General features: G+C 30.3%; 1 protein-coding gene across 1 annotated transcript in view; it reads right to left on the reverse strand.

The window, feature by feature from the left end:
- Window positions 1-4233: 4233 nt before the first annotated feature.
- Window positions 4234-22126, reverse strand: part of Lrt (Leucine-rich tendon-specific protein) — a 31949-nt gene continuing 14056 nt past the window's right edge. The window contains exons 11-31 of the mRNA XM_080169730.1: window positions 22034-22089; window positions 21753-21790; window positions 21467-21523; window positions 17619-17682; window positions 17142-17274; window positions 16813-16887; window positions 16187-16252; window positions 15619-15753; window positions 11962-12032; window positions 11457-11513; window positions 11168-11219; window positions 10167-10216; window positions 9103-9178; window positions 8521-8600; window positions 8137-8202; window positions 7688-7790; window positions 7430-7518; window positions 6198-6274; window positions 5377-5438; window positions 4660-4716; window positions 4234-4330 (exon numbers count right to left, since the gene is read on the reverse strand). Of these exons, the coding sequence (XP_080025856.1) occupies window positions 4245-4330; window positions 4660-4716; window positions 5377-5438; window positions 6198-6274; window positions 7430-7518; window positions 7688-7790; window positions 8137-8202; window positions 8521-8600; window positions 9103-9178; window positions 10167-10216; window positions 11168-11219; window positions 11457-11513; window positions 11962-12032; window positions 15619-15753; window positions 16187-16252; window positions 16813-16887; window positions 17142-17274; window positions 17619-17682; window positions 21467-21523; window positions 21753-21790; window positions 22034-22089 (1550 nt within the window). The 3' untranslated portion in view covers window positions 4234-4244. The remainder of the gene's footprint in view (window positions 4331-4659; window positions 4717-5376; window positions 5439-6197; window positions 6275-7429; window positions 7519-7687; window positions 7791-8136; window positions 8203-8520; window positions 8601-9102; window positions 9179-10166; window positions 10217-11167; window positions 11220-11456; window positions 11514-11961; window positions 12033-15618; window positions 15754-16186; window positions 16253-16812; window positions 16888-17141; window positions 17275-17618; window positions 17683-21466; window positions 21524-21752; window positions 21791-22033; window positions 22090-22126) is intronic.

Genomic DNA, 22126 nt, shown 5'->3' on the forward strand with positions numbered 1-22126 from the left:
ACAAAAATTACATTTAAAGTATAACAGAATTAATTCAAAACTCATTCAAAATATTCAAGTTGGATAAAAATTTTAATAATGGGGTTGGTTTGAAGGGGCAAGCGCTGTGTGGTCCACTAGTTGCTTGAAGGGATATTCCTGAACTTTATATTATTATTCTCAAACAATTAATGCATTTCAAAGTAATAATGAAACTTCTTTGCTATAAAATCTAGGGAGGAAGTGAACAATGTAATTCTATTTCAATAACAACCCCTCCTTTTTCCCCTCCTTGATTTTAGTTCAAAAGCATCAAAAGTAATATAGAATTCGAGTAGATAACTCTGCAGAAATCGGCCGTTATTTCATAGCATTACCAACACAAAGAGGAATCTTCAAAAAAAAACAAATTCAGAATTTTAAGATTAAGAGTCGAAAAATCAGGATTTTCCCTAAAAAATTCAGACAGACAGACAGAAATTTCGAATTATGAAGTAAGCTCTCAAAGTCATAGAGATAGCTCAATTAAAAACAAAAATACTATGAACCAAAAGTTTTATATCCAAGTTATCTATTTCGTTGGCACCAAATATTTTGGTTACTTTTATTGAATTTTGATTAGTTGCTAGCAAAGTAGTGTCCACACATTTCATCCAATAACTCTAATATATACAGAAAAAAATAATTTATCACCAATTATTATATGGTCTGATATTGTACCCGAAGTAAGTCTTTAAAAATTTCTTAAATTATCGTTTCGGAGATTTTGATGGATAACAACATTACACTTGTAAGTTAGGTTTGAGAATAGGTGGAATATTATAAAAGTTTAAAATAAATGGTTCTAAGAATTGAAGAGAAAACTCTGGAAACAAGAATTTGCATTACTAGTGAAGCAACTCTAGAAGTGTCCAAATAAGAAGTTTTTAGTACAATAATTTTGTGGAAATTTGTCAAATTATGATCAGGCAGCCTAACAAAATATCAGACATGTATTTATAAAAGGTGATTAATTTTTTTTAAATTTTGTTATACATCTTTCGCATTGTCGCCCCTGGGAGAGAAAGAGAGAGTTATACATTATAGTAAAGTTTTTGAAAACTTAGTTTTAAAACTTCTCATATCTGACATTATCCCTCGCCTTTCATACATGAAGCACCAGAAAAAGGAATGGGTAGATTTGGTTAAAATTAAAAGTCTTAACTGTGCGTAATAAGCTGTATCTGTTTTAGTCCTTACTATCAATGTCGCGCAAATGACATAGCAGTGGTAGGTACAACTATTAACGCCTTTTGTAATGACACAGTTTGGGCAGAGTTTCGAACCCATCACCTCCCCAACGACGAGCTGATGCTGAAATTTTGTCTTCTCTGCAAGGTTTAAAGAAAAAGGTACAAACTTACTATTATATAATAACAATTGATATAGAATATACGTGGATTTCATGAATGGAGAGAATTGTCGTTAATTTAGGTTGCTGACATGGATATCAATTATTGGTCAGTTGGTTCATCCAATAGGAGGGTAAGGGATGAGATAAAGGGGGTGTGCGGAAGGGGTCGTTATTTTTACTAGCTACAAGTTTCATTTTATTATGAACATGTTAATCTGATATGAGATCCAAGTAAAATTAAATCTATTCTTATAACTAACCATGACTATAAGTATCTTGAATTATATAAAAAAAAAATAAAAATAACAATTTCTGATTTAATTCTTTCCCTTGCTACTTTCCTATCCTTTAATCCTGCGCTGCATATTATCCATTCTATTGAAAACTTTACCACTCTCTCATTCTGCTCTCCATACTTTGTTCATTTATCTATTTATTAAATTAATTCTAAGCTTCAAGATTAATGGATTTTTCAGGGTTTTAAACACTTTTAAAGTATTACAGGTAGTCTATATTTTCTGAAGGTATAATCAGAGACGTCCAAGCTTTTAAAAGATGATGGCCATTTCAAATTTTTGGGGAGGGGGATATTCTAATGTTTTTTTTACATTTTCAAGGGGGTTCAATGATGGGTTTGAAGTTTGAGGGGAGCAAACACCCCTACTACCCCCATCCTTCTATGGTATGTTTGTTATCAATTCGCCTGGTTAATTAAATAACCAAGCCACTAATTTTTCTCCGTATATTTCTTATTATTGTCGGATATTAAATATGTACATAAAGCGTTAGATTAGTTGAATTATGGCAATTTAGATTGAGTAAAGGTTTTAAAGTATGGATTCGAAACCGATAAATATCTGCCGGATTAGAACCGGTTCTTAAAAGTATGATATTACGTTTGAAACTCTATTCATTAATGATCATTATTGTTATTAAATTCTTTATCAATTTTCTAAATAATACTTTTATATAATATTTCTAACATCTGAGGTAGATTCTTAAAAAAACTTTTTGGCTCACTAAAATCAGTAATGCTCGCTAAAAATTTTTTTCTCAATTAACTCGTTCTATAAACAAGAACAATTATGTCCATATGCAGGAACAAATACAAGGAATCATAAAGATAAACGTATGAAATATTTAGTAAATGTAGCATAACCAAGATGTTATTTTATTGTCTTTTTTGAACCCACTGCTTGCAGACGAATAAGTACGTACACCTAATAACAAAGAAGCTTCGCTCCAAATAAAAAAAATATTTCTTTAAAGGTTTTAACAAAAATATGTTTATTAATTAGTAGTTATTATTATATGGCACAGTATATGTTAATAATATTGTAAAAATGTTCACAAAAAAATTAACAAATCATCAATATATTCTTAAATTTAACAGTTATATATTTTCAGTCTAAATATCATCTTTTAATAAAAATCATTAAATAAAAAAATTGTAAATTTAATGTTCCTAGGAAAAAATAATAATATCTTTTAATATAAAATATCATGATAGATCAAGTCAAAATAACGATGAAAAGTCTCCTAAAGTAACCGGATGTCTTGATATCTTGTAAACAGCTGTAATAAATTTTACCTACTCTTTAAGATATGCCCAACCAAAAATTTTCCCGACCCCACAAAAAAATTTTGAAAATAAAAATTTTAAAAAGGCAACCAACATTCCCCTCCCCTCCCCCCCTCGCAGTGTTGGGGTTCTCCCTATCGAGGAAAGGCTAGAAACCAGATAAAAACTGAAAAAGTAATGACCAAAAAAACGCTAACAAAAAAAAACAAAAAAATTAAAGCATTGAAAATAACGTCTATCGTATATACGACTTGATACATTTTTCATATAAAATTGTTAATTCAAAAAAAATTACAAAGCAAAATATAATATTTAGAGTATCAATTGATATTTAATTATTTTAGTTATATAATTCAAAATTTTATTTATTTGTCATTTAAAGCTATTGAAAATTTTTATATTTTTAAAAGAGTTAAATTAAAATTGAAGGTTATAAAATATTATAATTTAGAGGTTTTGTGAATATATCCTATACATTTAAAAGTATCTAAATGTAGAATGTAGTATTTTTTAATGCTGGAATACAAGATCTTTACAAGATTGATAGATATGATCCCTTAAATATAAAAATCTACGTATTTTGTCAAGCAATACTAACATAGAAACATTTATTAATACTACAAAATTACTAAATTTATATTAACAATATAGAATAGAAGCTCGATATTATGTGTAAATTATGTTACAGTAACTTTAATATATATTTTTTACTTTGTTAAAAGTTTTTTTAAAACTTTTAAGATCACTTACTTTGCAAACTAAGAGCAAAAATGTTCCAAAAGTTTTTTTTATAATTTTTTAGATCACCTAACGTTGACTTTTCTTAATTGTAAGACAAAAATCTTTGTGTTTTAGTATTTGAGGTTTTCTTATTTATTCTGATACTGAAGGGCTTAAATGTTCGTGATTTCTTCTGAGCATCAGTCTTTGTGTTAATAGCCTGTAAATCGTATTTCATTATTTTGTATTTGCAGGCTTTAAGCTGCTTTTGTTGTGAAAGAAGGAGGGAACCCTATTCCTCCTTTTTTTTTTAAAGTACGTAGTAGAATTGGAGCAAGGCAACTAGTAAAGTTAATTAGTAGGATGTATGTATGTTGTACTCAATAAGATCATATAATCAGTTACTTCAGAACTTTTTGGGTATCTTAATTTAAATCAGGATTCGGTAGTCGCGTGTCAGCCGCCTCTAAGGCCTCAGGGAAATCAACCTTTCACAGTTTTAAAATTAAGCTAGAAGTCTAAACCTGATTCAAATATGACAATCCCTCTTTTGAAAAGATTACAAAGCATTTAAACGGGTTTAAATTTAAAGCTAAAGACAAAATAATGATTCCTGAGAAATAAAGTCAATTTGTTGATTCTTCTTCCTCCACGACCTAGAAATTGAAACAAATATATAAATTAGATATTAAGAAATAACAATACAACAATGGAAAGAGAATACCTCGAAATATTGACAAGGGAGAATTTGTCGTCAACTAAAGGTGCTAATATGGTTCTTATTTATTGGTCTGTTCGTTAATCCAGTAGGAGGGTAGTGAATAAGGTAAAGAGGATGGTATCGTTTTTTTATCCAGCTGCAAGTATAGATTTATCATAGTACATGAAAATCGGGTACAACATCCAAATGACAATATATCGGATAATCAAAGGCGTTTCTGAAGTCTAAACAACACTAATTAATGTAAAGTTAATTTTGTCATACCTTGATCTTCTTTTCTTGGTTTCATAATGAGGTATAAAACAGCAAGGCACGCTATTCCTAAATTTATTTTAATTAATAAATAAAAATATATCAGGACTGAATTGATGATAATATGTAGCCTTTTTTATCGGAATGATTTGTGTTTTATAAGGGGTATTAAGATTGTTTGTTTGTTTAGCCATTGTTTCTTAGTGTTTGGACCTAAGTCGTCTTGGCTCAGTGGTAACGCACTGGGTTACGGTGATGAGAGTTCGAGTTCTAGTCCCCATGTGGCAACTCGAATTTCTCAGTTGAATACATTCGCGCTACTTCCCCTGGTTGTGTAAGAAGGGAGATTATTGAGTGGTGAGGTACTATAGAGTAGCTCCCTTGAGACAGCGTGGAGCTTGATAGCCCTAGTGGCTATACAAAAGCGTCTTGTCCTTTTCCATGACTACTTAGGTCCATGACCACTTAGGGGTATTAAGATACAAACTCAATAAAATAATATTCGTTCTACAGATTAAAAATATTGGTATTAAAGTTTGAACGCTTAAGTTTGATCAAAACAATTAAGCTTTAATAAAAACGGCAAAAGAATTTAAGCCAACTAATGAGAATGATTGTTGAGAAGCGTAGGGTACCAGTATAATTTACAGCCCTGTATCCCCTTTTTACAAATGTGGTAAGTGTTAAATGTGAAGGAAAAAAAACATCTTACAATTTGTAACATTTTACCTAATGCTAGGAAAACAAGAGTTAGTAGTAAAGGTAGAACACTTTTCTCTCTGTAACGAATTCTAAAATAATAAATATAAATAGGAAATGTAAAGTTTTAAAAGAGGATTTTTGATATTACTAAATTAGCAGTGATATTAATATAATTTACTTCGTCTGTCTATTCGTCTGTAACTCTATAGGGGAATTGTGATTTTCTAGATTGTTATTCAATATAAACGGCTGATTTTAGTGAAGATTTCCTAAAACAAACAGCATTCAGTATGTAATTTAGTTTGTCTGTCGGTCTGTCAGAAATTATACAAAATAAAACTTCAAACCAAAGCAAATATGGGAAAGGATTTGTGTATCTTAAATAGTATATTTTAGATAGCATCCGAGAAAATATTATTTCTCCCACAGCATTAAGGATAGACCAACGATAACTAATAACCAGAACATTAATTTCTAAGTTAAAACAAAATTGTTATAAATTTGTTGCAAAATTGCGTAAATACAGGATACAGTAAAAGGACATACTTTCATTTTTAGTTATTGATTATAGAGATGCTTCGCTTATCATATTGTGCCTAGTTGTCATAAGAATTATAACAAAATATTGTTGCAAAAAAGTTAAAAATCGGAAGGTTTTTAAAGGACGCACAGACTTTCTTGTAACGATTAAAGGGTTGCTACGCTTTCTAAATTGTACTAGCTGTTATAGGAATCTATGGAACACTTCAAAAATAACAAAGTTAAAAAGACCTAACCGTTACGTTTTCTAATTATAGAAAAGCTTCGTTTTTGATAATAATAAAAAAGTTTTTGTTTTAAAAACTTACACAGCCAGAACACAGTGACCCTTCCTCTGCATGGAGTGATGAAGCTTGTGCGAGCTAGAGATGGATACTTCAGAAAACTGAAATAGATACAACTTTAATAAACTAAAATTTATAAAGTATATCATTTTTTAACACAAAAGGCAAAGATTCGAACCAAGGGCCGACATCGCGTCATAACTAAAGACGTTAAAAATGTTACTACTGCTGCTATGTCAGGTGTGCGACAATAATAGTATGGGAAATGCCTTGGCCCAAAACAGGCGCAACTCATTACTATGCACAGTTAGTACTTCTAAGACAAAGGTAGTGCAATCAAAGAGTTATTTGTCTAATACCCCGGGTGTTTGGACAGAAAAGGAGATATTTCGCATCTAAAAATCAAGTTTTTTTTTCTAAAAGAAAAAGAGAAAAAGTAAAATATAAATTCAACAGATTCAATCTTATTTTACAATTTTATAAAAATCAAATTACCTTCCCAAGTTACGAGCATGTATAAAAAGGCAAAATACCAGAGCAGGGAAAAAAAGAAAAAGAGAAAAGTGAAAGAAATGGTGAGAAAAAGTGCACAAAAAAAAGAAGTTGAGTGAAATGAAATTTCATCAAGTTGAAGTTAATTTTGCAATTTTAACAAAATTACATTACAGAAACACAAAGACAAATATTATAAAGAGTAAAAAAGTAAGTAGGTATAGAGGTATAACCCAGACAACTATCAGGCCTTTTCTGCTCTTTTGTAGCGACTTGGCTGTGTTTATATTTCCGACGCTATTGGGTAAAATTCAAAGACCCAAGTCGGCCCTATTCTTTTGCTGGTGTAGAAATAAAACTGGAAGAATATAGACCGTCCGGTGGATATAAGAATGTGTTTTGATGTTAAATCAATCCCCAGTAAATAAAATAGTGTCACTGTTTATTTGATTTTTCTTACCCAATAGGTATAGCAGTTTTTCAGATCGTATAATTCAGATGCAAAGGGGGGTGTATCCTTAATTCCCACCCCCCAGTACACCACTCTTCAAGCCCCTGAAACAGCCGATTAAAGGACGATTGTTTGAAAATTGAGTATTTTGGTTATGTAGGTGGTGTGGGGGAAGTGCAAAAAGGAGGTTGTAAACCATTTGATGTTCACCCATTTTAGATTAAAAAGGGTTTCAAATCGTACCCACCTGTTATCAATTATAAATAGTAGGATTTATTTTCTTAATAACTTTCTTCTATCTTATTAACATTACCTGCAAAAGTGCACACACTCTAAAAACAGTTTCCTTCGGAAGGTCAGGAAATACAACAACACTCTCATTACAACCAACCAGTTTACTTCCTAAATTTATCATGGCAATTAATAAAAGAACACTCCTAAAATTTAGATTTTTATCCTATTGAGAAAAAAAACATATTAAACACATTTTAGTTTTGACTTAATGCGAAAAGTTTTGACAAAAGTTAAAACTGACATGTAAATGACCATGCTATTAACATAAATATTTTACCTAGTACAGGTTGTTCAGGTGTATTAACAGTCAGGTAAATCTGGCACTGGTCCTGGATACCTACAGGTATGCTGGCATCCAGGAATACAGTCAGCTCATTGTCCTAAACATATAAACAGTCAGTTAAACCTGGCACTGGTCATGGATACCTACAGGTATGCTGGCATCCAGGAATTTACTCATCTCATTATCCTAAACATATACACAATCAAGTAAACCTGACAGCTTCTTAATGCCTACAGGTATTCTGGCATCCAGGAATTTTTCCTGTTAGGTTAAATGTATCCTCCTCCAAGATAGTTATAAACTTTTCATAGACCTAGAAAAAACTTTACTGCAAAGGATTACCATATCATTCAAGCAGATAGTGAGATCTTAATCTACAGGCTAACATACAGATAGATATCATGCTACTTTTATAAAAAAAAAAAATAAAAAAAAAATAATACCTTTGAAACATTTGCATTAAGATTAAGATCTGACTGTGCCTCTAAAGATAAAACTGATACTTCATCCTAAATTATATTATATTTCAATAATTTCCAAACATTACTTTGAAGAATGTAATTTTAAAATAATCAGATATAGAACAATTAATCACAAATAATGTTCATATGTAATATTCTGTAAATTACAGTAAACAATTGAAGAATTTATTTTAAAGAAAGTTTAATATTAGTCATTTGAGTACCATATTTACATATTGTATTTCATATTTGTATTTAATTTTTTTTGTAAACAATAGAATTGCAAAATGTTAATTATTTTGAAAAACTACAGCAAAAGCATTTTTCTCCTTATTGAACAACTTTAATTTTAAAAATGTTCTAAACCTGGTCTAGAAGTGAAGCTCCAAGTTTGATGGATTTATTTTGATTATCAAGATTTGTCAACTCCAAGCTTCCAGTACAACCTTAAATAGGTAATATTTTATTTTAAATGCAACATTAGAGAACTGAAAGGCTGTCAAGTAAAACTTCGAGACCACACAAGTTATCAAAAATATTATTTAAATTGCCCTTACGCATTACGGTTTACAAGTATTTTTTTTTAGGATGGCTTTAGTTAAACTTTTTAATTAAGTTTTTTACGTCATTGCATCTTTTCTTTTAACAATAAAAACGTTTTTTAAGAACTTATAATTCTCATAAAAGTATCTTATAATCTTTTTAAGTCTATCACCTTAATATATTATCATATTAAATCAGAAACGAGACTGCCAACACTTGAAAAACATACATTCATTTTAGAAAGTTCAAAATGAAAAATCATAAAGAAAGGATTATAGAAAAAATACTTACAGACTACAGTAGTATAAGTCAATGACTAAAAATGCTATGAAAAAAAGTCATGGAAACGAAGCTCTATAGAGAAGGCTTTTATCAATAATAAGTTTGATAGAAATATTAACTTACCTGGAACAATTTGACCATCTATTGAGAATTTAATACAAATAATTTCAGAAATATTTTCATTCCTACTATTCAGCATCTGTTATTAAATTGGAAAGTTTATTATTGCATTTCTATTAGAATATAAAGATTACCACAATCCATTATTTTGCTACTATGAAGGTACTCTTTGTACACCCTCCCCCCCCCCCCCTCCTCCCGCAACTCCTACAGGGCCTTTCATACCTCACGAGAAATCCAGATAGGTTAGACGAGGGGTTGTTTAAGACAAACCGCTCCCAGATAAAAGTTAGCCTTTGTAATCAAACTATTTTGTTAATATTCCCAGAAAAAGTTGAATATTCAGAAGGGGAATAGGATAAGGGTGTTTTTGTTAATTTCGAAATTTTCAAAAAAAAAAGATCGTTTTGAACACATCTACCAAATTATAAGTTTAAATAATATTTTTATTGATGCACGATGATTGAAAATTTTCATTCATTGACACAGCTTGACTTTAGCGCAACACTTGATAATTATATTAATAATTAGTTGATTGGTTGATTAAATACAAAATAACTAATTAACAATGTTTTCTTGAAACAATTTTCATATTTGAAGGTTAAATGAAATTATCTATATAAGTGGAGCGGCCGCTAGTTGTATTATAGGTGCTGGGTTTGAGTCTTGGTCTAAACTGCGTCATAGAAGACACGTCTAAATTACGCCGATTACTGCAATTTCAGTCGTAATATTAGGGGATATGATTAGCTAATAAAAAAGCAACCAAGAAGCTAACTATAGTGCCTATAAATAAAGGGACAAATAAAAAATTGTTGGCTGAAGCATCCCGAATGACATCATATTAGAATAATAGACTATTTAAATATGGCGTCATTCGGGATACTTGGCTTAAAGTTTTTCAATTTACTCCCTTTATTATAGGCACTATAAAGTGCTTCAGCAGTTAACTAACTAATAATAAGGACATTCAAAAAATTTTGTGCAATCAAATCGAATATGGGGTCAGGTGCGCAAAACATGTCTACTATAGTTAACTCTAAATTATGTTTAATTTTCCAAGTTTCCTGATTTGTTAAGATGGTAATTAGTGTGTATTCACCTTCTCCGGTGGAAACTAAAACAAACAAGGATCACAACATCAATAAGTATCGAAGCACAAAAATCATGGATGGAAGAACGGTTCAAGTGAGTTAAAAAGCAGATTTTAAGTGGCCTTAAAAGAAACAAAAGGATAACAACATTAAAAAATAACTAAGCACACAAAAAATAATGGATGGAAAAATTGTTATATTGCAGATGTTAAGTGGCCTTAAAAAATTATAGAAAATCACGAAACCTTTAAAAATAAATATTTCTGATAAAAGACCGTCAGACCTACGGACCAAGTAAGCTGTATGCCGGATTCTTTATTGTTAAATGCATTTTTACAAAAAAAAAACTATCTTAAATAGAGCCTTCGGCATCTCAGGGTTAAAAAAACTAATTTTAATCTTATAATTGTACATTCTTTATCTGCGGAAAGTTGTTTATAATACGATGCGAGAAACACCTATTCTCGTATGACTTCAAAACTGATAATATCCGCTGGATTAGAACCGATTCTCCGACATACTGAAAATTATGTGTGACGTCATATTACAGCCAATTTTTTACGTATAATAAAATAAAAATCATAAAATAATACCAGTTTTGTTAGACAAAGCATTCGGCCAATCGGGGCTCACAAAACTGGTTTTAATCTTGTGTTATGTTTATCAGGGTGGGTCGCTTTTGGGCATTTTTATTTGAGACCTGAAATGAGACCAAGCGGGAACTTGCACAGGATTTATTTAAGTATGATACACCTCTGGATTCTTTAAAATTTTTCTTAAGTCTAATACATACAATTTGTATAGCTATTTGTGAATGGGAGTCAATAATTTATTGAATCCATAGTTCTGATTTAGTTGTAGTGAAAGTACCCGCTTCAGTCTAAAATAAAAATGTCTAAAATCGACCCAACCTAATGTTTATTTTCATATCCTCGGAAATCTGTCTATAATACGATACTATAGATAATTATTACCTAAGGCCCCAGAATCTTCTTGTTTACTTGGAAACCTCAACCAATCTGCTGGCTAAACAAAATATTCTTTTAGAACAATCGTTTTAAATCATTATTTCAACCGGCAGATAAAATTGTACGATAATTTATATTGGTCTAAAAACCTCAGATAATTTCATTAACTCCTATATTGGTTCGTTAACTATCAATTTATCGCCAACTGTTTGAACACTGAAGATCCGTCAAAAAAACAGAAAAAAAACTTACATTCAATCATCTAACTAAAAATAATTTCAGGTTATACATTTACCTGAAGTGGGCAGGAAAAGTCGTCTTCAAATGTTTGATCAAAACTTGATTCTGTCTCCTAATATTTAAAAAAAGAAAATTAGAATCATTGTACATACAAGAAGGATGGATGTCAGTTTGTACATATATAATTAGAGACCTCCGAAACGGATAGGTTCCAATTACGGCAATTACCATCGCTATATACTTAAAGACGTTAAAATGGTTTCTTCTGCTGCTATGTCAGGTGCCTGTCATTGATGGTTAGATTAGGGGAAATGCCTTGGTTCAAAACAGATGCAACTCATTATCATGACAAAGGTCGTGCAATCAAAGGGTTGGTTGACTGTTGGGTGTCACTTAACCTTATACCCTGGTTGTTTGGATATCAAAGTAGAGATTTGGCTCCCCTTGGTTATCCATGATTGTTGCACATGACGTTAAAGTGTCACGGACAGTAGTCTCGCCCAAATGAGGTAATTAATAGGTAATGGCATCTGTCAAAGCATATTATAAATGTATCTTACCTGAAAAATGTAAATTTTATCACAGTTTATGTCTCCTCTGACATTTTTGATCATCCATGTCAACCTTATCCCTAAATAGAATAATATTTCGAGTAATGTGAAGGAAACGAAGTTTTGGGTTTCGTCCTATTTTGATTTTCACAGTATCTTTTCTCCTATTTCTAGCCCGTGCGGGGGGCTCTAACCCTGTGGAGCCAATTACCTAACCCTGCGGGTCAATCACCTAACCTAACTTGACCTAACTAAACCTAACATAACATAACCTTTTAAAAGCTACTGTAAAAATACAACGAAATCCGCAACTTCGTTTCCTTCACATGAATCAATATTTCTAAAAGAAAAAAATGAGATAGATTAAAATATCTAATGTACTAAGACTTTAGCAAAGTATTTGAAAACAGATTGATAATCTAAATTAGGCAAAGTAATAATTTTCAATCATTTTGTAAGAAGCTTTCTATAGTGCCTATAAAAAATGACGTAACACTGGCCTACCGTTAGCTATTCATTCTGTATATTGGCGTATCATTAGTCATTTGCATTGTATGTCGTCATTTTAGGCACTAAAAACAGCTTCATTTTGTAACTATTAACGATTTAAACTTTTACCAATATTAAAAAGCCTTTTTTAATAACCAATATTAACCTAACCGAAACTAAACAATTGCTATTATAAACGGGGTGAAATTTGAATATGAGTGTAACGAAATATGTAATATTTTACCAAGTTAGCCGCATGAAGTTCAATGAAAAAAAAAATTTTGTAAGGGGGGTCAAAATGGGGGGTCCGCAGTCTCACCACCCCCCGCAGGGGGGCGGCCGGAGGCCGATTTTAAAAAGGAAAATTGCTATGGATTCTTGAATGCCGTCCGGAGGTGAGGCAATTGGAATTTTGAAAATCGGAGCAAAAACGCGCGCGCAGCGCGCGCGCAAAGTTGAAAATTGCGGAAAAAAAGGTCAAAATGTCCATTTTACACAAAATATCCTCTCGTTTTTTGATCGTTAATAACGCGCAGGATTTTTGATTTACAGAAAAATCTTTTTAAACCATGAAAATCTGGCAAAATGGCATCGCAAAAAATCATGACCCAACATTTTCCCCCAAGTGGCGGAAAAGTTAGAGCACTTCAAAAAAATTTTTACAAGGCCTGGTGTATTGGCCCCTGTGGGCCTCCCAGACGGGCTACAAAAAATCTGAAGGTACCTACAGAACCACAATAGCCGGCTCTAACTATCATTTAGTGTTGCCGGAGGCAATTGCCGGCCTCCTTCCGGCCTTTAATTGGCGGCAAAGTTAGCGCACCCAAAAAATGGCCATTTTTTGACGTGTTTTTCGCGCGTAGCGCGGCGTGTGTTTGTGGCGCAGCCACGTGTATTCCAACTTTTTTGTAGTCCATCCCAAGCCGGTTCAGCAGATGTGCGGCCGGAGGCGGTCGGCCCAGCCGTTTGGCCGGCAGCGGCCGTCAAAGGTCGCAAAAATCGTCAAAAAACGCTGTTTTTGCGGATTTTCGGCGGGCCGGTGCGGCCAGACCGTGCGGCCGACCGGCTTGGGACACATATCCCTGGATTCTATGGGCCATTGGCCTTCATTGCTATTTTGCACAATTTTTTTCCCCCAATTACCCTGGCCGGGACGGCCGTCCAAAGTGGCCAGGGTCAAAATCGGCAAAAACCCGTCAAAAAATACCGTTTTTGCCGTACTTTTGGCGGCCGACCACGGCCGAACCAGCTGGCCGACAGGCCTGACCGGGATATCTCTGAAACCGGCTGGCAATGCCGGTTTTGGGGATGTAAAAAAATTGCTCCCCTCTGATATGATTTTTTTCGGCAACAGCCCCTTAAAGTGGGGTGGGGTTCTAAGAAATTAAAAATTTTTTCTGTAAATTATAACAACTACTATTATTACACCACCCCCTGAAATGTATTTACCCCCCGCAAGAAACAAGTTTGGATGAAATAATTTTTTAAGCCGAAGGCTCCAAAAAAATTATTTCATCCAAACTTGTTTCTTGCAGGGGGGTATTTAGGATCAGAGGTAACTTCAGTTTTAGTACACTCTCTACCTTTCCATCTCTGGTAACAGGTATAATAACTACAGTTATCAATTATATTATCTAACCAATTAGTAATCCACCAACTACAACTCAAAATCAATTGCTAATTATTACCATTATCTGTTTATTAATTTAATTAAATAACCAAATACTTATTATTACCTAATTATCATTATATAGTCATCACTATCATTTGTAATTTACAATATTAAAATTATCCATCATTTTATCTTACCTGTTACAAATCAATTACTAAATATTATTACATTTTAATTATTATTATAATACTTAACTTTTATAGTTTGATTATAATTATCTTATTTTTTTGCAATACAATAGATATCAATGATACATTTCGATCATAATGCTATAATCAACAATCACATTATATTACCCTTTACAAATCAATCGATTATCTTATAAGTTTCTATAATTAGCAATTATAATATTATTATAGTTATCTATGATATTATTTTGATTATTTTATTATTTAATAATTATATTATTAATATATTTAGCAATTTTATATCATAATTATGATACTATACTATAATTTACAATTATAATATATAATAAATAATAATAATTATTTTAATATGATATTTTAATAATTTTATATTTATCATTTACAATATTAGATAACAAAAATAATGATCTTATTACTTTCAATATCATAATTAGCAATTATTATGTTAATAGTAATGTTTGTAATATAATTATCATACAATAACATAATTTTCATAATAATATTATAATTGTAATTACATTTAATTCAATTAAAGGTAGGTTCTTTTTAAACTATTTTCCTCTGATATACCTGTTATTATATTTAACTTTAATTAGCAATTATAATATTATTAAAATTATTAATAATGTTATTTTAATTATTTTCTATTTTAATATTCATAAAAATAATATTATTAATTTTTTGAATTACCATATCATTTACAATATTAATATGAGATTACAAAAATAATTATCTTTTTACTTTCAATATTATAAATAGCAATTTTAATATTATTATAATTATTTATAATGTTGTTTCATTTATTTTATGATTATATTAATAATATAATTAGCAATTACAATGTTACATTAATTATTTTATAATATAAATATTATACAATATTATGATTTGCAATCATATTATTATAATAATTATTTAATAATATAAATATCATACAATATTATAATTACCTTATTTTATTCAATATTAGAATTAGCAAACATATTATTATAATTGTTTTGTAATATAATTAGTACTCAATAACTTTAATATTATAATAATTTTTAAACAATAACATATTTATTAAAATAATATTATATTTATTATTTTAATTATTTGATCAATTACCTTATTATTATTAGATTGAAATAATCATTATCTTATTATATTTAATATTATTATTATGGTATAATAAAATTATTATCTTAATTATAATAATAATTTGTTAATGCTTTCTATACTCATATATTTTTACAATTCGCTGACGCTTGCTTCACGCGGTCCCATACCAAATTTCACCGTGGGGGTCCCAATCGAAAGGGACCGCGTCAGCCTGTTCTAGACAAAAAGGAAAAATATTGAAAATTGTTTACTTACCATCCTCCCCCTGGAAATCGGCGGATTTTACAGAAATTTTTGGAGGATTTTTATTTGCTGTTGAATTGGAAACAAATTTAGCTGAATATAGATGGCTGCCTTCGTAATACTCAATTGGGGTCCCACTTTCACAACCTAAACAGTATATTAATAAATTTATTTTGTAAAAGCATAACTACTCAATAATTAATTTTTCCACGTCATAGAATAATACCAAAATAGGTATTGTATTATACTTAACCTTGTGTCCACCAGTAGGCGTTAGAGTATTGCATCTAATTACAAGCGGATGATGCGATTGGGTTCTCTAGATGATCACTTAAAATCGAAAGAGTATCCCGCCCCAATTAAATATAAGGTAATAGCTTCACATAGGTAACGGGATTATTTTAGGGTATTTGTTGCACTCTTCCTAACCCTTTCAATACAGATCCTATAGATGCTATGGTCGCAGCCGCTGGGCTAATTTAAAGTATGTAAACCTACATTGTCCAAAAAAAGTAATAACATTAATAAAGCTGTGACGCGTAAAACTAAAGAAAAAAAGGAAAAAAAAACTAAAACATACCCTCTAATGTGGAATTAAACAGTGCCACTCGCGCATTTACTTGATGTTCTGGAGTGGCGCATCTACCTAAAATAATATAGAATAGTTATTTATCGCACAGCATTATAGACAGCTTTCTGCGGATATCAAAATGAAAAAAAATAAAGATAAATTTGAGATTTTTATTTGAATACTCGTGGAAATGTGTCTGTAATACGATGCTATACATGGTTTTTATGTACGGCTGAGAACCGGTTCTAATCCGGCGGATATCAATCGGTTTTGAAGCCCCTCTTATAAAACTGAGGTTTGTATTCTTCAATCCTTTGGAAAGAACACGAAAGTACGACAACAACCATAAGTAACAAAGCACAAAAAATGGAATGTACAAACGGTTAAATTGAGTTATAAAGCATATGTTCAGTTGTCATATCAAAGAAAAGAAAGAGAGATAGCATTCAAAAACTAAAAAGAAATAGGAAACATTTGAAAATATTGTTTATGTTTTGAAGCATGAACGACATACATACTTGAAAAGATGCGCATAAGTCATAGGAATCTTGACTCAAGTCAAATATACAAGAAATATGAGAAATCCTCATAAAAAAAATAAGCAAATTGCACTTAGCATTAATTTAAAAGTTTACCTGGATTAACGCCAGTTTTGCCAGCAGACCAGTTTACCAGGTAGGTTATAGAACAATCACAATCTAATGGATTTTCTAAAATAATTAAACATTTCCTTTTGTTTGAGTTTTACATAATATACATGATATGGGAAAGCCCGAAAGTTTCCTAAATAATTTGAAACCCATTAGGGACATTCAATCGTGGAAAAATGATAAGCTTATTCTATTCTTCCTGCATAATTTAGCTGCAAAATATTACGGCCTTAATATTAACGGAAGCTACACGTCTTATCTATCTATTTTATAAAACTTTCTATTTTTATAAATCTATCTATCTTTGTGTATACCTTGTAAATCTAAGTTTTGAAGATTTTGGACAACATCAAATGCCCCATTGTATACGGTTGTTATGTCATTATTGATCAGGTATAGAGACCTAAGCCTGGACGCTGCTGGTATCAACCAGGTACTGCTCAATACCTGATATCAAATAAAGTTCATAAAGGATAACCACAACTAAAAATTTGGATTTAAAGTTGGAAATTTTTATAAACATGCCAAAAAATTAGCACCAAAGCAGAAAGCGGTTTTTAAAAATCAAAATAAGAACATTTGTAGCGCCAACTGGATTAAAAGAGAATTCAACTCTTTTAAAAACGCATCTCAGGGCCGTCACTGCATTTCTTCTTTTAACAGGCTACAACTAAAAACGTTTTTCCAACATGAAAATAATGGACAATATGTAATCAAAGTATAAATAGGCATTTTTAGCTACATAGGAATTATAACTTATAATCTGAGAAAAAAATAATACAAAAACCTACCTGGATAACATTGAAAGAAAGGTTCAGTTCTGTTAGACTTGCAAGTCCAGCAAAGGAATTATCACTGAAAAATAAGCATAATTAAATGTTTACAACATCCATAATTAGCGAGGACTGTAAGAACCATCCTACTTATTTTTATTAGGTATATTTTTAAATAGGGCAAACCATTGAGGGGGTGGGGTCTTAACACTGTGGGCCATGGTGGTACTCTGTACAAATAAAACCTAGCAAACATAAAAACTAACACACGAAAAACTACTATGGATACCCTTTTGTTTTTATTAGAATTAAGGGGGGTGGGTCGACTAAATAAATCTGTTTAGCAGTTTTAATTAATTTTGTCTGATATAGCAGGATTGGATTACAATTAAGAATTATAAATCTTTAATATAACTCTCCTCCAAAGCCTTATCTAACAAATTTAAGCTACCAAAGACAGATATTAGATTATATGATTAGATGAAATTTCATTGAAAAACCATTGTCCTTGTCATAAAAATAATTTTGTTTTTCCGTCTATTCTTTTTTAAATATAAAAAAATGACAAAATAGAACTGATAAAGAGAATAATTTCCATACAACGTTATATTAGTAAATTTATCTTTATGTATTATATGTTAAATAAATTAGTTTAAATCACAAAACTTAAACTAACCTACCGTAGTGTCAACATAAAATTGTATTTGGTTATGTCTAATATAATATACAGTATTAAATAAAATGATCATGGCTGACCTAATACCGACACATGCTGCTAAAGACATTATTAATGTCAACTATATGCTTTGAAAGTGGTTATGATAGAGTCTTAGTTTTATGTAATAACACCATTTATTTCACACTTAAATACAAATAGTAAAATGAAAGTAAAGTAAAACATTGGTTTAACTGTTGTAAAATTGAATAAATATCTGCTATAAAAGAAAGGATATTGCACCAGATTTTCATCACCTCTAATAAAATACTTATTAGCTGGCTAATAGAACGGTACCCACCCTCTTATAATTTTACCCCATTTCATCCCCTGACCATGGTTGAACGAACTAATGACCAATAGGTGATGTTTATATTAGCAACATAAATTAAGGACAAAAATTACCCTGTCACAATATCCACATATTTAATATCCATTTATAAAAGGTAATAGATTTCCATATCTCGGGCCATTGCATTGCAAGAATGCTGTGAAAACCTTTCCGCATATTATAACATCCCCATTATTATGTAAGAAAATTGTGTTTGATATAAAATAGTTAAGGAAAGAGGAATAAGCAGTTTTTCATGTATCCTAAGTGATAAGACAATGAATGATAAATTGATGTACATGCCCATTTCTGATAAATAAAATATCCTCTTCTGTAGAATAAATTTGTCTAATGTGATACAAAAGCGAAAGGGAATATACACCTGCAAGGATAAATGGAATGCCTGGATAAAATATTTGCAATTACACGGTTAAAGGATAATTTATAAAAAAAAATTATAGATAAACTGCATTTGTCGCTTGTGTAATATGATTTCAACTAAACCACAAATGATGAGGAAGATTGAGTGCGAACTACACAAAATTTAATTTTAATTTTTAATTTATAATATGAAGTTTTTTTTTATCTGTAGATAATGATCTCAAAAATGGCTGCTCCGATTTGGATGTACTTTCTTTGTGAACTTTTTAAAATATTTTAGTGTGGATTAAGGCTATTTTTCTTAGGACCTTTTGAAAGCTAGGTACAAAGAAACAAGTAATGAAATATAAAATGCTACAAGTTTGTCATTTGAATTCTTTTATTCCCTGATTTCTAATACAAAAAGGAAATAACCTCTGTTGGAAAAATGCATGGGTGTGTGTGTGTATATGTACACTGTAATAAATAAAAATTGTATGAGAATTTATTAATAGTTCTGTATAAAAATAAAATATTATGGTTCAATAAATAAACTACTAAAGAAAGAATCTAAAGAAAATCATCTAATAAAAAAACTTTTATTTAGAATCTAAATAATAACCTTAGAATTGTTCAATTAATCAAATGATCTTTATATGATCTTCATTCAAATAAAATAACTAAAAGTTGTATGTTTAATAATTGGAGATGAAAATTTAATAATCTATTGCATAGTATAAAGACAACTTTCTACGGATAGTAAAATTAAAGATTTTAAGATGAATACCAGTTTTGTATTTCTTTGTGATTTTATTTTATTATTCATAGGAAATTGTCTGTAATACGATTCGATACATGTTTTCATTAGTATAGCTAAAATACAGCAGATATTAATCTGTTTAATGGAAAGTACATTATAGGGGTATCCAGAGCTGTCATAATTATTATTGACCATCATTAAGTTATACATCTATTTATCGTACATTGTCCTATCCCTGAAGATCCTTTGAGCAGAAGTCTAAAAATTCAAATTAGACACAATGATTTTAAGAGTGTAAAAGTGTGGTTGGAAATTAATATCCACTAGATTTATGCCCTCATATTTATAGTATTGGAAATAATATCCACTAGATTTATGCCCTCATATTTCTAGTATTGGAAATAATATCCACTAGATTTATGCCCTCATATTTCTAGTATTGGAAATAATATACACTAGATTTATGCCCTCATATTTCTAGTTTTGGAAATAATATCCACTAGATTTATGTCCTCATATTTCTAGTATTGGAAATAATATCCACTAGATTTATGCCCTCATATTTCTAGTATTGGAAATAATATCCACTAGATTTATGCCCTCATATTTCTAGTATTGGAAATAATATCCACTAGATTTATGCCCTCATATTTCTAGTATTGGAAATAATATACACTAGATTTATGCCCTCATATTTCTAGTTTTGGAAATAATATCCACTAGATTTATGTCCTCATATTTCTAGTATTGGAAATAATATCCACTAGATTTATGCCCTCATATTTCTAGTATTGGAAATAATATCCACTAGATTTATGCCCTCATATTTCTAGTATTGGAAATAATATCCACTAGATTTATGCCCTCATATTTCTAGTATTGGAAATAATACACTAGATTTATGCCCTCATATTTCTAGTTTTGGAAATAATATCCACTAGATTTAAGTCCTCATATTTCTAGTATTGGAAATAATATCCACTAGATTTATGCCCTCATATTTCTAGTTTTGGAAATAATATCCACTAGATTTATGCCCTCATATTTCTAGTATTGGAAATAATATCCACTAGATTTATGCCCTCATATTTCTAGTATTGGAAATAATATCCACTAGATTTATGTCCTCATATTTCTAGTATTGGAAATAATATCCACTAGATTTATGTCCTCATATTTCTAGTATTGGAAATAATATCCACTAGATTTATGCCCTCATATTTCTAGTATTGGAAATACACTTGCAAGTGCAAAGCCGTTAAACAATGATTTATTCTATACCAAGAACATATTTTGTACATATTAAGTACAGCCAAAATTAATAACAGTGCATTTTTTTAGTAAATAGGATCCTTCCATTTTAAAGGTAAAGTTTAGCCCCATCCAAAAATTAAAATCAGGGCTCGGCAGCCGTACATCAACCGTCTGTAAGCCTCAGGGAAATCAACCCTTTACAACAGTCTTTGTTGACCCTTCTCTATTAATTTAATTTCTTTAAAAAACTCTAAGACCCTAGATGCTTATCTTGATACCAATTTAAAACTAGAAGGTTTCTTGTTTTTTTTTAGTTGAATAACAAACGAAAAAATATTTTAAGGTAAAGGATAACATCTTATTTTTTAATAATTCGTCAAAAGACGTGCGGACACATATTAAGTTCATAAATAAAAGCTTCGCTGTTAAAAATGATCAGAACTTACCATAGAGTTAAAATGCTGTTGTGTGAAAGATCTAAAATTTCAAGATTCTCCAATCCTCTATATTTAAAGATATATCATAATTATTTATTTTCATTTAAGTTATGCTATGTCATGTAAGTCTTATTCTTTTTTTTAAAGGTAGCATTAAGTCATTTCAAAAAGCTTTTTTACAGAAGTAATTATTCTTGTTTACTCCTAATACTTTAAAATTATAAATTTATTTGACTAAATAAAGTCTGTTGCTAAAACTTTTTGCAGCAATTAATTATTTTGATGTATTTTTTTCCTGAATGCTCCACCATCTATACTCTGAATATCATTATTCTAAAAAAAGTAATAAATATATATAAATAAATATATCTTTTTACATTTACATTTGGGTAAACTTCATTTATTTTGTTTATTTATTCAAAAATAAATAGAAATTTGTCCACTAGTAGAGAAACTTAACAAATGATAACTTAAATCCCACATGAAACTACGGTTTCATATGTATGCCTATCTTCTGAAAGACTGAATAGGTATACATTTCTAGGTTATTTGAAAGGCATACTCAAATTGAATTACCTGTAAATTTAGTTGACTGAGTGATTTGAGACTAGAAAAAGTATTTTCTGACACCCCTAAAATTTGAAGTGTTATGTAAAAAATGATCAAATG

Source organism: Acartia tonsa, chromosome 8 (genome assembly GCF_053477335.1).
Source record: "Acartia tonsa isolate MP-2025a chromosome 8, ASM5347733v1, whole genome shotgun sequence".
Lineage (NCBI taxonomy): Eukaryota > Metazoa > Arthropoda > Copepoda > Calanoida > Acartiidae > Acartia > Acartia tonsa.